The sequence below is a fragment of the Fistularia commersonii genome, chromosome 34, assembly GCF_037954325.1.
Source record: "Fistularia commersonii isolate RoL2024-O1a breed Wild chromosome 34, RoL_Fcom_v1.0, whole genome shotgun sequence".
Taxonomy (NCBI): Eukaryota; Metazoa; Chordata; class Actinopteri; order Syngnathiformes; family Fistulariidae; genus Fistularia; species Fistularia commersonii.
This window is the reverse complement of record NC_141317.1, coordinates 7,360,739-7,375,447: the sequence shown is the minus strand read 5'-3', so window position 1 is coordinate 7,375,447 and position 14,709 is coordinate 7,360,739. Positions and strand designations below refer to the sequence as shown.

Sequence of the window (14,709 nt, the reverse complement as noted above, 5' to 3'; positions counted from 1 at the left end):
CAAGACAAGAAAGTGCCCTCTTTCAAATCATTCCATCATCTAACCAGGAAAAGAATTTATAAATGAGGTCTCTGTTCTAATAAGAAGTGGGACACAAGTTGAAGGAACTTAGAAGTACAAGCTCTGGAAAGGACAGTCAGGAAAGCAATCTCAAAATGTTTACATGGTTGATAGGGTCCTCCAAATACAGGATGCCATTTTTGATGGAGTTGCTGATATCATTCTCCGAGTAGGGGGTGGAGGTGGACACCTCCTCGTAGGCACTGCCCTCGGCAAGCTTCTTATGCTAAGTGAAGGAGGGTTGAATACAGCGGGGAGGGGAAGCAGAAATCAGAAAACGGTGCAATATTGTAGTTGGACAACTTAATTTTCCGTAATGAGTTACTTCTGACCTTTATGAGGATTTTCTTCTTGAGCTGGTTTGGTGAGGGCAGGCCATCCGCAGCAATGTCCACTGCCTTGGTCAGCAACATGTCTCCAAACACCTTCTTGAAGAAAGTGGCCATATTCCTCTGTTGCACAATACTACAGTGGTCCTCAATAGACAGGATGATGGGATAACTGAGGGAGGAACCGCAATTAAGAGCTGCAAATCCAGAGGAATTCCCTCCTTATCTAATCTGAGTTACAATGTTCTTATCTTATTTTCTCACATGCTAGAATTTCCTAGTGCTGGGGCCGGCATACATTGTTTTCACTTTGACATTTCTGTGAATACACCATGTCCTTATCTTTTTCATCTCTTTACCATTTTATCACCTTATAACAACCAAAAGCCCTGAATAGTTAAGAGTGGACTGCAACTGTGGAAACTCACTCGGATGTGACAAAGGCATGCTCTTTGATTGTTGTCAAGACATCACAGAACTTGATCTTTGTCGTGAGGGTGTGCCCGTGGTAGATGACTGGCATTCCGTCTGGACCATCCCAGCAGTCCACTGTCAGTCAATAAGTAGTTACAGTTGACGTTTAAACTTGATGGCGGTACGTCATATTTGTTTACAATTCAATGCGGCAAATGAGCCACTTCCATTGTTATCTTGTTCTATTCAAAGAAACTTGCTTGACAATGACACCATGGGTGTAAAGAGAGCGTGCAATTGCGAAACTGAATACTGTAAGGTTAAGGGTGTGGCGGCTGCACCATATATAGGGCTTAGGAATAAGAAGGGGGGAGTAAGAGTTGATAACAGGGTTGAGAATAAGGTGGGGATGTATCATATGGTGAAACGCCTACATAAGTCTATGTGAATATGTATCTGTGTGTGATTGTGTGTGTGTGTGTGTGAGTACCTACATTCAATACAGCGACAGCCCATCCTTAGACAGCGAGCGTATGCCTCTAGGGACGATTCACTGGAGAACTGGTCTCCTGTTAGGTAGCTAAAAATAAAGCGTGACATGTGTCAAAAGCACGCATAGCTCACAACCCTTTTGAAAGGATTCACACGCTATGACCTAACCCCACAAACACACACACAGGTGGCAACACAAACATACAGATTTCACCATATCAAGAGTTCTTTCTCCTTTGTGGAAGTCGATAAACACTTCATACTCATTCAGTATGTTGTGTCAAACTTAATCAAAGCGACATAGGAAGTTTTCATTCCACTGCACCAATGAGTATTGTTTCACATCCAGTGCAGAAGGTTATCACTCGGAATGCCTTTCACACACAATTGAATGAGAGGAAAAATACATTTCCCTAAAAATACAGGACTCCATCACATTCTGGAGCACGAAAAATAAATAATGCACTTTTATCTGATGGATTGAGTCGGTTCAAAAATCACTTGGAGGGGTACTTTCAAGAAACAAGAGTTTGAAAATGACAATACAGTGGGAATATTAATGCTTCATGATTAATCCTTACGTATTGTGTGAAGACGAGATCCAATAGTGGGACAATGGGTTGTTCATGTTCTCAGGACACACTTGGTCTAAAGAAGAATCCCATATGCTGTTCTCTTTGGAGAATAAGTATGTCAGGAGCTACAGAGGAGAGGCAGAAACAGGTAACAAAAAGTATCATTCCACGACCCATTTACGGGTAAATAACAGAAACAGAACAAACAACAAACAGATTAATAGTTTTGATTAAAAAATGCATCATAAAAGGTCTGTTTTCATCAAGCTGAGACTGGATCGAATTTCGATCACCAAGATTAGGGCATTGTTCTTGGTTCAATTCTGATGACGGTAAATCAATGAATCTATGAATTTGTGTGTCACAACAACTGTGACGTCAGTTCTCGGAAATCATCTACAATCTCACTTAGACCCACTACAGCATTCTACAGTCAATAGACCACACTTTGTTCTTTATAAGCATTTTAGCATAGGAGGAAATTAGCACGCAATGACAGACTCAAACTGAGGTGGGGAAAAAAATAGAAACATGACAAAAAAATCTGCTCTCCTCAATTTTTACTCTTCCACAAGGTATATGAAAAGATGAACTCTCTCACATACATTTTTAATATGACCAGCATTCTTGGGTACTGTGCATTACACTTGGGGATTTAATGGAGACCTCCCCAAGTGTAGAACGTAACTGATTTCCTTCTGGGGGTTCTTCTCTGTGTGAACCACTGCTATCCAACCTAACTTAACGTCAGGTGGAGAGAATCTACAATAAACCCTGCTGGGTGTTTTACATAAACATCCTTTGTTCTGTTTCGTCAATTATAGCTTTATGGTGACCACAAAAAGCCTCCCTCGCCATCTCAACGACTTTCACCTCATACTGCAGTTAATAACCTTTTCTGCCTGGGTGGGAAATGCTTGAGGCAAAGACTGAGATTATATTTGTTGATTTATGAGCATATGCCACCTACATCAATGATACTTGGGGGGTGGTGGAAATAACACACAGTTTAAATATTTTCCATTGTTGAACAGAAAATACCAGAAAGTGAATGAAGAGACTTTTTCTATATACGGGCAAAAACTAAATGGGGGCAGTACCTCATCTTGGTAGAAATACGGCTGTTCCACTTCTCTAAGAGGGTCCTTTAAGTAACCAAACATAAAGTCCTGAACCTTGCTGTTGTCTGCTGCCCACATTTCCTGTTTGCATACAAAAACACAGACATTGGAGCAGCGAAATTTAGCAAAATTTGCAACCATGTTATAAAGTGAGACGGAATAACCCTGGTGAGATTACCATTTGAGACTCTAGGAGAAAGCTCTTGAAATCATCAAGGGAGATCCTCTGTTCTGGTCTATCAACAAATCTGGCAGAAAAGTGATCATTCATCTCAATATATACACACACACACACAACATTGCAGACGCTCACTGAGGTTGTGTCCATTTAAGATTATGTTCGGCCTACCTTTGTAGGAAAGGGATATCCATCTGAAAGAAAGGGGTAGCCAAGAAATTTGCAATTAATTATTCAATGTATTGTCCTTTCTAGCAATGCAGATGGACACACATCCAGTCAGGGATATGTAGTTTGTCATAGGGGAACTGAGGTCATCCATCCATTAAATCTAACCCCAACCCGCCCGACTTCCCGCCTGCCTCCTCCTCCGCCTCATCTATGTGAGCATTTGTGTGTTCTAATGGCCTCCACCAAAGGGGTTTTGCGAGTTTTTAACCGGCCTGTATTGATCTTGCAGCCATTTGAGAATAGACAGATGGGAGAGCACAATGCAGCATGGCATCAGTTGGGGGTTGAGGGGATGGAAGTGCTCTGACAAAATTATGTGAATACATGGCAGGGTTACATCACATAACCTTACGTTTTTCTGCGCGTCAAACATGAGGCTGCGGTAGAGCTGGGCAAACTGACTGAAGGAAACATCTCCGTTTCTTAACTCTGAGTCCTATAAAGTAAAAAGAAAAGGAAGGTTTCAGTCATTACTCTTTGGTCAATATAGCACGTTAAATGGGAAGTGGGTGGGGAATTTAAGTGGAAATGAGAACGTAAAGTGGGAGAGGAGGTTACCGGAAGTTTCTCTCGGAGGAACCTCATGTTGGGCACCTTGTAGTTGACCTGGCACAGCATGCTCTTCAGATCCTTACAGGATATCCTAGACACATACACACGTTTTGTTGATAAATCAAACGCAAACATCGATATGCACGTAGACCGCGCAAGGGGTTTGTATCGGCTTGCAAACAGACACCGTTATTGCGTCACAGTGAAACTTTGCTGGCATATTAAAAATTGCAAACACACAAGCCTCATCCTCTGATTAGTTTTACTATACAGCCTGGAATTTTGGCTGAGAGACAATGACCTTGCCAGCACAACAAATGCTCACTCTTTTGTCTCGGATGTTACAGACAAACATCTATGTACCATCTCCTTTATCCTCTGCTGTCTGTTTCCTGCTGCAGGAAGAATTGCTGGTGTGTGGCTGAGAGGGTAGTTCCTTCACTACAACTCACCACATCTTGCATGCACATCTACAACCTGATGTAGCAAATACACTTGCACTGTATTTTATAACGTTCAGAGGCAGTTATACAGTCATTAGCCATATCACTAGAACTGGAAGAAGATTGAATACCTGTCCTCCCTGTTGCGATCTACTGCGTAGAACTGTTTTCGTAACCACCTAAAAAAGGAAAAAATAAGTAGACAATCATAAAAATTAGTATCATCATAATAACAACATAGCACTGAAAAATTCTGACTTCCCATATTTTTGGCAAGAAAGACAGGTTCAAACTCATGGGATTTTTTTCTCTGAAACTTGTGAAAAAAATTTTATCGGCATATTTTATAAGAAAAAGTAAGACAGTTCTTGTTTGTGAGGTTTTTTAGCAGTTATTTAATAACAAAATTGACAGGCATATAAAATAGGGGAACATACTGTACATATTGACGATCTGATGCTATTTGCAGCAATTACTACAGTGCTACCACTAGACATCTAGTTTTAAATGTAGCCAGATAAATGTCATTCATAAATCATATAAAGACTAGCACTAGAAATGTGAGTGACACCTGAGATAGAACCTTTCTTGGATAAGACACCGAAAATGTTGAAGTTCAACAGCATCTCTTTATCAACTAATCAGAGTTAACTTTTTTTTAAAGTTTCCGTTACAGTTTCTCGTCAATGTTTGGGTTGTGGCCAGAGGACGTTAGTGAGTATATGTGTTGATAATCCACATGTGACTTACTAACCTCTCTATCTGAAGAGGTGTTGGAGATTTCAGTGTATCAGCCACAAGCCAGTTTAACCCTTTCACCCACATCGTCATCTCTTCATCTGACATTGCTGAGGGAAAAAAAGCATCGAGAACATTAATAACATCATACCTTTTCAAAAGTGTGGCCTGCTCTATTGGCATTCTTTGGTAATGTAATAAAGGTAACAAATTTGCAGTTCCACTTCAAAACAGATCTTCTATTTTCCCATGTTCTGAAAGCATACTGGACTTCAAAAATACTACATTTATGTAATCTTCCCATTTATGGGTGCATACCTGCCAAACTGAGTGATTTAAGGCGAAACTCGGTGCCATACAAGATGACAAAACAGTGAGCCTGATCCAGCCGCGCTGCTGAGTCCTCCACATAGCGCTCAAAGTCCCGAGACTTTTGTCCAGGACGGATCTCTTTGATTTCTCGGATGTCAACTGGAGAGATAAGACACAAATTCAACATTTAGATAACGTACAGTGTTGCCTTCAGACTCCCGGGGAGGAAAAATACAACTGAAGTCAGCTAGACTTCATAAGAAAAATTAAATCATGTCAAACGAAATATAGAATTTTACACTTCTTTCTGGTCAAAAGACTCAATGAAGGACATGAGACGGTTAAGTCTATTTGGGATGCCAGAATTTTTAAGTTGAAAATGCAATCGAGGCCACTTACAGTAATTACTATGTCTAGTTGTAGTATAAAAAATGGACAAGTCCTGCATATATTTTGTAACCAAAAAGCACATGAGTCACCTCAAGGGACCTGAGGGATGAGGCTGAGCATCACGCTCACCCCAGCATTAACAAAAATTGACATTTTCTAAAAACTCTTCATGTTGGGCCTTGGCCATGTATGTACTGCAAACTGCCTGTACGGTATGAACAAATAGAGGAGCAGATTGTTCGTTGAAATGACTTAAGGGACGATGCATCCTTCTACAAGCATAGTTATTGCAAGGGGCAAAATTCATTAATCACAACCTCTGTAACTGTTCAAACTTAACTCATTAACTTTCTGAACCTGTTTTGTTTATTTCCTACCACACTTGAAAACACAATCATCCCCACAACCACATCAACCTCACACAACATTAAATCTGAGGTCATATACACACATATATACACAGATGGATATCAAAGACACATTTTAATATTACTGACCTCATATCAAGCTTGGCCTGACTTTCAGTATTGAATTAACCAAAACCTCTAGTTCCTGATTTGAAAGAAAAATGCCAGTCTTACAAATCTGCTGGTGATGAAGAGGTAGGGTCTTGGTGCGACAGCAGTATTCTGACTTTCAGTGCATTGATTTTAGACATTGTATGAATAGTATTTGTAGCAGATTCTGTATCATCTTGCAAAGCTTTCAATGATGTGCATCCTGAAGGGCATGGGGGACATTTTAACAGTCTATCAAGCTTAACTGCGGGCCTTTCCTTTGGGCTGAACTGAATGTGTTTTCAGTTAATTGGTTGATTATTCACACCAAAATTGTTTCCAAAAATTGTTAAAAAAAAAGTTGATACAGATGGAGGTAGGAACATTTTGAGATTTCTTCAAAACGTAATTTTAACAACTGACAAAAACAACGTGATGCCGCAAACCCTGCAGAATCAATCAGTAATGAGAGACAATTAATGAAATACTGAAAGCAAGTGATCATAAAGTTCAGTAATAAATTAAACTCATTATTTTGGGTGCCATATAAATGAAAATTCAAAACAAGACCAATTTTACAAAGTCATAAATTTCATATGTGTGAAATGTAACACACACACACACACACACACACACACACACACACACACACACACACACACACACACACACACACACACACACACACACACACACACACACACACACACACACACACACACACACACACACACACACACACACACACACACACACACTCCTATCCCGCTTCCTGTCCCTGAACCACACATCCTGTGCTTTTGTTGCCTACACACCACATCTGTGCTGTGTATAGGTGAGACTATGTTTTTCCTTTTCTCAAGCATCAAGAACAAATACAGTCGCTTCTCACTCAAGTTTTTACACTCTGGTTAAACTTTACATCATGACCGGACTCCTGCTGAAAGCATGGTGTATTAGACAAGCCGATATGCTGGACAACACATTTAGTCGTCCGAGACAAAATATTTGGACTTCGCCTCAGACAGAGCTTTTCCTCCTGCAGATTGTTCTCTTCAGCGGTCGCCAATGGGAATCATCTGCATCAATCTAATCTTCTCCTCTCCATACTCTTCTCTTACAACTAACATCATGTCCTCTTTGACAACATCCATTAATCTCCTCTTTGGTCTTCTACAAGACAGATGGGAGAACTAAAAATTAAAAAAAACAAGACAGACAGCAATGTAGCCACACCAGTGGACCTATTCTGCAACAACACCACACTTTCTCCTGTTCTTTATACCCTCCCATTCCTTACAAGAACAAGGAAGTTTGCAGGACCAATATAATTACCAGGGATTTGTGGGTTATATTTGTAATTATATCCATGTAAAGTTGAATATGCAACTTGCTGAGACTGCAAACTTTGTGCCATCTGTGTCTCTGTAGCCTGTTAGCTGTTGATCAATTTTTCATACACGAAAAGATGTCACTGTAAGTTGGAGCAGTGTGAAATGACATCACACACCTGAGGCTACAAAAGTACGAGTGTATACTTAGTGTCAGGCATGGAAAAAGTGTGTTACAATGATGATAGTTTCCGTTGTCAACCTCTATCATTTGTGTGAAACAGTAATGAACTCTGGCCATAGAGTCTCTCTTGATGGGATTTCCCACAGACTATCTTGTCTGTCAAAGTTAACCAGAGTTCACTGCTGCAGCGGTGTGTTAACTAACTGGTTGAGTAAGTCCTGCAGGGAGAGCGCAGGAAGGCAACTGAGTGCACTGTGTGACGTTTCAACATGGACTGAGAACTAAATGTACCACTTAAAAAGAAGAGCCTTGTACCTGAACGTAAATCAACACGAATTTATAGGCATTGTATGTTCTTTTTAACATAATAAGGCACTCCATTCACATGAGATGTATAAATAACTCATTATCAATTTGAGAAGAAGGAAAACTCCTACATGCTCCAAGCGGTTCCATAAATACAGACAAAGATAAATTGAACAAGCAAAGCTTTTGTTGTAACTTAACCAAATATATTTTCAGATTTTTTTTTTTTTTTTCATTATACCCATGCTCTAATGAAAAAAATCATATTGTTATAATTTGGGTAACTGTAGAACAAGTTACAAGGAGTCCATCTGTTATTATCAATTTGCCAAGCTCTTGTTCCACTTTAGCTACCCTACTTTGAAGTTATGGTTTTTTTTTTAAATTAACACCACTCCTGTAGAGTACAGGGTCACTTTCTACATGAGACTGTGGTTTCATCCAAAGAGTACAGAGAACATTCCAGCTTTCTTTCCCCCACTGCCCCCCCCAAAATGCTGTAATTACTGCATGACAAACATTTCAGAAAATATTCTTTCATGAAAAAGGTTACCATTTCTCCAATTTTCACTACAGGTTAGCCAGATAGTTCAGAAACGATGGATAAAATGATATTCATTTAATATCAAATGGAGGTTTAAACACTTTCATTTTATATGAAATGTGTTTCCAAAAGCAAAAAAGGGCAACAAATCAATCAGTGTTATTTTTTGGAACCTAATATTAATAATAATAATAATAATACATGGGATTTTTATAGCGCTTTTCATGACACTCAAAGACGCTTCACAAGTAAAAAAAACAGAGGGAATATTGTCCTTTATTGTGGAATAATCAGCTTTTAATCTTTAACTGAATCATTGCAACTGATGTGAACACTGTAATACCAAATATGTAATTGTTATTTATGTCTAAAGGTTTGTTCCACAGCAGTTTACTTTGCAAACCAAAATTGAATTGATAAAATGTGTTTGTTATTTATGGTAAAGATCCTCAACACTGAAATCCTGATTTTGTGTGTGTGTCTGTGTGTGTGTGTGTTTCGGTGTGTGTGTGTGTGTGTGTGTGTGTGTGTGTGTGTGTGTGTGTGTTGGTGACCCAATATTTCACCATGGAAAATAAAAGTAATTAAAACTCTATTCAGGCAATGTGCTAAAATTCAGGAATTTAAATTTTCTGTGCATTTGTTGCTTATTTACAATTTATTCCGTCAAAAAAAAATCTACAACATGACAATATTTTGACAGATCCTTTGGTGACATTGTGGTAGTTTTTTCCTAATTATATTGTAATTATAAGTACATTTCATTTTCAATACCCGGAGGTGTTCCTTATGTTCAAGTTATTCCGAATTTGTTGGCAGGTCAAATATTGTTGGTGGACTTTTTTAAACTAATTTTCAGGTTATTTTAAATGGTTCCGTATATTGCTTTGAATGCTACCAAGAATAGAGTTTCCTTTACATTGCAAAACATATTTTAGTTTCAAAAGCAACTATATCTTTAATCGAAATGTAACGTAGCCATGGTGACATGTTGGTACCTCCTTGGAGCTCATAGGACAAAGGACAGTCAGTGCTTTTCTAGAGCAGAAAAAAGGGCTAAACTCATTTCAAACAAACATACTTGAGGGCAGAGATGAGAAAACGATTTGGTTAGTTATCTGGAGATCCTCTGAGTGCAGTGTATGATATGCACTTCTACAGACTCGAATGGCAAACGATGAATACTAAATGTCTTAATCAGACATTTTGAAACAGAAAGGAAAAGAGGGTAAAAGAAAGTTGACCAGACATTATGTAGTCACTCTCTCTATAAAGCCGAACCTATCAATTGTGAACTGTCTGCAATCACAATTCCTTTAACATCATCACATCCTGAGCCAGTCCTGCATCATAGAGGACATGATTTTTGTCATTTGGCCCGCAGAATAGGCAAACTACATTAAACTCAATAAGCCCCTTGTAGCAATTATCAAGGCCAACAAGTTCACTTAAAAAAAAGAAATCTGAGAGAGAATGTACAAAACGCACTTCGGTCAAGGATGCTTCTCAGCACTTTATATTTAGCTACAAGATTCCACAGCTAATGGACATAATTCTCTCGCTGCCTTTGATAAGGAGCGAATACAGCAGCCAAATTGTTCCCAAATGATTACACACTTCCAGTAAAATACTCTGATATTCTATTTCTGAACATTAATGAGATGTCTAGGCCAACTTCACCTCTTCAGGAGGTATCAAATTGCAGCTATGAACTCTTGTGTACAAAACCCTTGATTGTGAAGAATATGATACTATTGAGTAGAAAAAAAAGGGGGGGGGGGCATATCAGCTTTTGTGTGTGTGTGTGTGTGTGTGTGTGTGTGTGTGTGTGTGTGTGTTGTGCATCCGGAGCACAGTGCAGCTGTGCACAAGGCATCCTGCTACCTGTGAGACAGAGGAATACACAACTCGCCCAAGATCCGCGCCACCTCAGACGCTGCTCTGCAGAAAACTAACCTGAATGTGAGCGTCCCGGGCAAACAGCACCATATTTCTTATAATTGTAACCTGAGTTCTAGGGAGGGTTCTTTCTTCTTCCTGGCAGGGGTGTATTTGTATTTGAGACTTGATACATTGAACAATGGTTCCAAGACCTATGCTGGTTTCTACAGAAGAACATAGGACACTCTAAAAGTCAATATGAAGTCAAGTGTCTGAATTAAGGAATACAGATTAGGAAGTATTAATTAAAACATTTCTTCTATTTGTGAAATGTACAAAAATATTCAAAATCACGAGGAGGTGCCGTACTGGTAGAAAGTGAAATGTGTTAAAACATCTAAATAGGTTAACTATTCTTAATCAAATCTAAAAAAAATTGCTTTAATCCACTTTGCTGTAAGCCTTTATTGGCTCTTAAACATGGCTTTTGCAAATGAGAAAAGGAAACACAAATCATGAAGTTTAAGGCAAATCCATATGGAAGTATAAACTGAGTTATAGGGACTAAAAGCAGAGGCACTGATTTACATAGTACTCGTCATTGTCATTTATTCCACATGTAACGACTATGAGGAAGAAAATTAAACAAAGAAAAAAAGAAATATTCTAAAAATGACTCAAGCGCTATAGAATCTGTAGTGAAGTCTGTCATTCAGGGCACGGGTAGCGTCAGTGGTCTGCAGCTTGAAAAAAAGACCTTCATAGCTGTGAATACTGCACCCTGTGATTAATACCTGAATAACCAATAGAAAGGGCGGTCAGGAGGAAACGGAAAACTGTTGTTTACATTACTTAAGCATAGCCAAGTAGCCCTTGAAAATACATGTTGGAAAAAAGGGGAGGGTGGAGTAGCCGTGGAGAAAGAGAATACTTCTTTTTAGGACACGTTTCTAAATCAAGCAAAAATGGGGCCAGTAGGTTATTCAATGATTGACACAAACAACGTGATGCCGCTAACCCTGCAGACTCAAGCCACAAAAAAAACTAAAAACGCTCCGTTATGGGCAGAATCTGCACAAACCCCTAAAGCAGACCTATGCGGATATTATTGCGAGAAGAGCTTGTGAATTCACTGCACTAGAAGAAAAAGAAGAGCATCTCTTCCAGTGTGAACTCCCTGGGTTCTTCAATTCTTTTCACACTTTCTGTTTCACCGTTAACTCGAGTCTCAATTGCATCAAAACCATGCTACAAATGCGACAAAGGTGCTACAGAAAATAAGGAGTAAAATTTAAAAATTACCTATTGTTGAATATAAACCATTATTTTGACAAAGTGGGGAAAATGCCCTTACTCTGCTCTATTAAAAGTTTGTAAATCATTCACTCCATTTGTGAAAGTACACTGAAAGCAGGATTCAGTTAGAAATAGTTTTAAAGAGGTGCATTGAAACTTCTAATGAGTGACTGATCAGTAAAGTAAACACAGTTATGTCTGTTTTTTGAAAGGGTAAGGAATGGAAAATGGCGTCAATTATGGACTCGCAAAAATGTAAATTCACCAGACTTTGGGAAACTGAGCCCTTGGAGCCCGATCTTTTTCTTGCGAGCGACTGCTGCTTATGACCCAGCCTAAGTGCAGCAGTTTGCACGGTATTTCCCAGCCAGAATGATTTTCTAACAAGCACACAGTCCCATCGTGTCCTGTCATGTCCTGTGCAAGCTTGAACCAAAAATTGTAAACAAGAAGGTGCTGCATGGATATCTTCACCCCAGGAACTCCATTGTTAGTTTGTGCGTTTGTGTGAAGAGCTGTATGAATTTATCAACACAGTAAACTGTCAGTTGAGAAAAACAATCACCAAGCTGATCAGCGATCTGTAGCTCTGTGTGTTTATTTGTGTGTGTGTGTGGGTCTGAGTGATACTCACTCTCTCCCTCTATTTTATCGGTGCCACGCGTCCAGATAATTGTCCTTGTCTCCAGTTTGACTTGAAATGTCCTTCTCTCGGGCCGCTGGGACTTTTTTGAATAATACAATGTCAGTACTGTCCCCAGCTCCAGGTCTCTGTACAGGTTATTCATCTCTGCGTCGTTGTCCATCCACGGGACAGGTCCGTTGGAAAAGAAGCCTGAGGTCCCAGCCATGTTCACTTCCCCTGTTTGTTATCCGTTTCCTCTCAGAACAATCTGCTCAATCCAGGCCTAGACAGGGATACCTACAGCAGGAGAAGAGGGGGGAAACCCATGAAACAACAATTCCTTGGGGACTTCTAGTGTGTCTGTCCTGTACACACATTATACCACAGATAAACATTGGTGATGTAAGTCAATGCTGTTAGCGTTAATACAAAAGCACGTCTCGTGGGATGGACGGGGCACGGGGGGGGGGGGGGTTGGAGTAGCTTTAAGATTGACAGAAATGTTAAAACAACTGAGACTATTTAGATAACATGAGTACATTTAAATCTCTTGGACTATTTTCTTTATAGCACACAATGTAAAATGTTTTCTGCAAAATCCATGAGGAATTTACGTTTTCACTGTTGCTTGCTAATAGTGGTTATGAATAGCATCGCTGATAAGCTGCTGTGTTTTTATCCTGTGTTTATGTTTTCTGTTTTCATCTTCAGGCCTGAGTGTGTAACGAGTCCAGCACCACGAGCTGTATTTTCTACGTTTCCCCGCACATTTTCATCCCCCCAACGCAGGGTCTGTTTCTTTCAAGATACGTAAGTAACTTTGCAAAAGCCCACTTTTGTAAAAGTAGCTAATGTTTTTGAACAAATACACTAATGCCGTTAATTAAAGAAAGAAATACATGTTTTTCAAAGTGTTGCTTTTAAACGAGTATGATGTTTTTTGAAGCATCCGTCCAGAATTGACATTGCGTACATATTTCTGATACGAAAACCCCTGGATATTGACAGCCTGCGTTCTTGATGCCAGCGTCTACATGCATTTTTTAAACGTAAACTATTATTAAAAATACATCAGTGATGTCTTCAAGCTTATGAACAGATGGCATACAGTTCCTTAAATCTTACATTCCTTCTAAAAAAAAAAAAACATCTTTACTACCTTTGTGCATTTCATGACTCACAGTTGTTGACACACGGTCATGTGAGCCACAGTGACTGAGCTGTCATTCGAGCTTCTCAAACACTTTGAATCAGGATTTCGAGTTCATTTTGAGGTTGGGAGTTAAAAACAATGTGGTAGTGTGTCAACCCGGAGTCTCACACATATATAAATTTGGGATTTTTGTATGTGTGATAAACAGAATGAGTTACAGGGTCAGAGCAAGATAAATGCTACTGCAAAGTATGATGCAGGATTAGAGTTTGCGGATACAAAAATAAGCTGTTCTGATGTTAAAATGTGAGCGGTAAACACGGCTGCCATGAATAGCGTTGTGTAGCAATGACAGCTGGAGCCTCGAACACCTGGCAACTAGCAGGGCAGCTCATTAAGCTAATCTCACACACAACTTTCCCCTTTAATCCAGCGGCGGGCTTGGATGCTTCCAACCCCCGCAACAGGCCCGTAACCTGCCGCAGTCCAAAACAAAATAAAAATAAAAGTTCCCTTTGGCATTTTTAGGGGGGTGGGGGCGGCACTAACGAGAACCGGGTTGTTTTCGCGGCGGTGGTATTGAGGGGCGCCGGTGGGAGCTAGCATGTCGCTGGGCCGGAGGAGGAGTCGTGGTCGCGGCTTTCAAAGTCCCCCGAACCAGGTAGCGGAGACGGGGGTTGATATCATGTCGCTTCTGGCGCCCCTTCTACTTCGCCTCACCGGGCGGAGACAAAGAATAGAAATACAGAAAAATGGGAAGACAACATGTTGGATTGTACCTACCGCCGCAATCTCGGCCCGACCGCACATCTCCAACGGCTGGTCCCCTCTGTCTCTCTCTCCCTCTCTCTCTCTCTCTCTCCCCCGTCGCGCTCCTCTCCGTCTCCGGTTTCCCCCCTCCTCCCGACGCCCGGTTTTCCGCGATTAAATCGTCGCTAAGCCCCGGAAAAACGCCGTGGTCCCGACGACAGTGATCCCAGTTTTCTCGTCTCCCCTCCGGCGGTCCATGGAGTGAGACGAGGAGACAGCGAGAGCCGCGTAGAGACTACGTAAGTTT

At 40.3% G+C, this 14,709-nt stretch overlaps 1 protein-coding gene across 1 annotated transcript in view; it reads right to left on the bottom strand.

Moving 5' to 3' along the window:
- Positions 1-14,709, bottom strand: part of plcg1 (phospholipase C, gamma 1) — a 25,617-nt gene extending 10,908 nt beyond the window's left edge. Inside the window, exons 1-15 of the mRNA XM_086141131.1 lie at positions 14,436-14,709; positions 12,509-12,796; positions 5,452-5,604; positions 5,150-5,243; positions 4,527-4,574; positions 3,959-4,043; positions 3,753-3,836; positions 3,341-3,363; positions 3,170-3,239; positions 2,971-3,072; positions 1,877-1,995; positions 1,298-1,383; positions 818-938; positions 393-561; positions 164-286 (exon numbers count right to left, since the gene is read on the bottom strand). Of these exons, the coding sequence (XP_085997257.1) occupies positions 164-286; positions 393-561; positions 818-938; positions 1,298-1,383; positions 1,877-1,995; positions 2,971-3,072; positions 3,170-3,239; positions 3,341-3,363; positions 3,753-3,836; positions 3,959-4,043; positions 4,527-4,574; positions 5,150-5,243; positions 5,452-5,604; positions 12,509-12,725 (1,494 nt within the window). The 5' untranslated portion in view covers positions 12,726-12,796; positions 14,436-14,709. The remainder of the gene's footprint in view (positions 1-163; positions 287-392; positions 562-817; positions 939-1,297; positions 1,384-1,876; positions 1,996-2,970; positions 3,073-3,169; positions 3,240-3,340; positions 3,364-3,752; positions 3,837-3,958; positions 4,044-4,526; positions 4,575-5,149; positions 5,244-5,451; positions 5,605-12,508; positions 12,797-14,435) is intronic.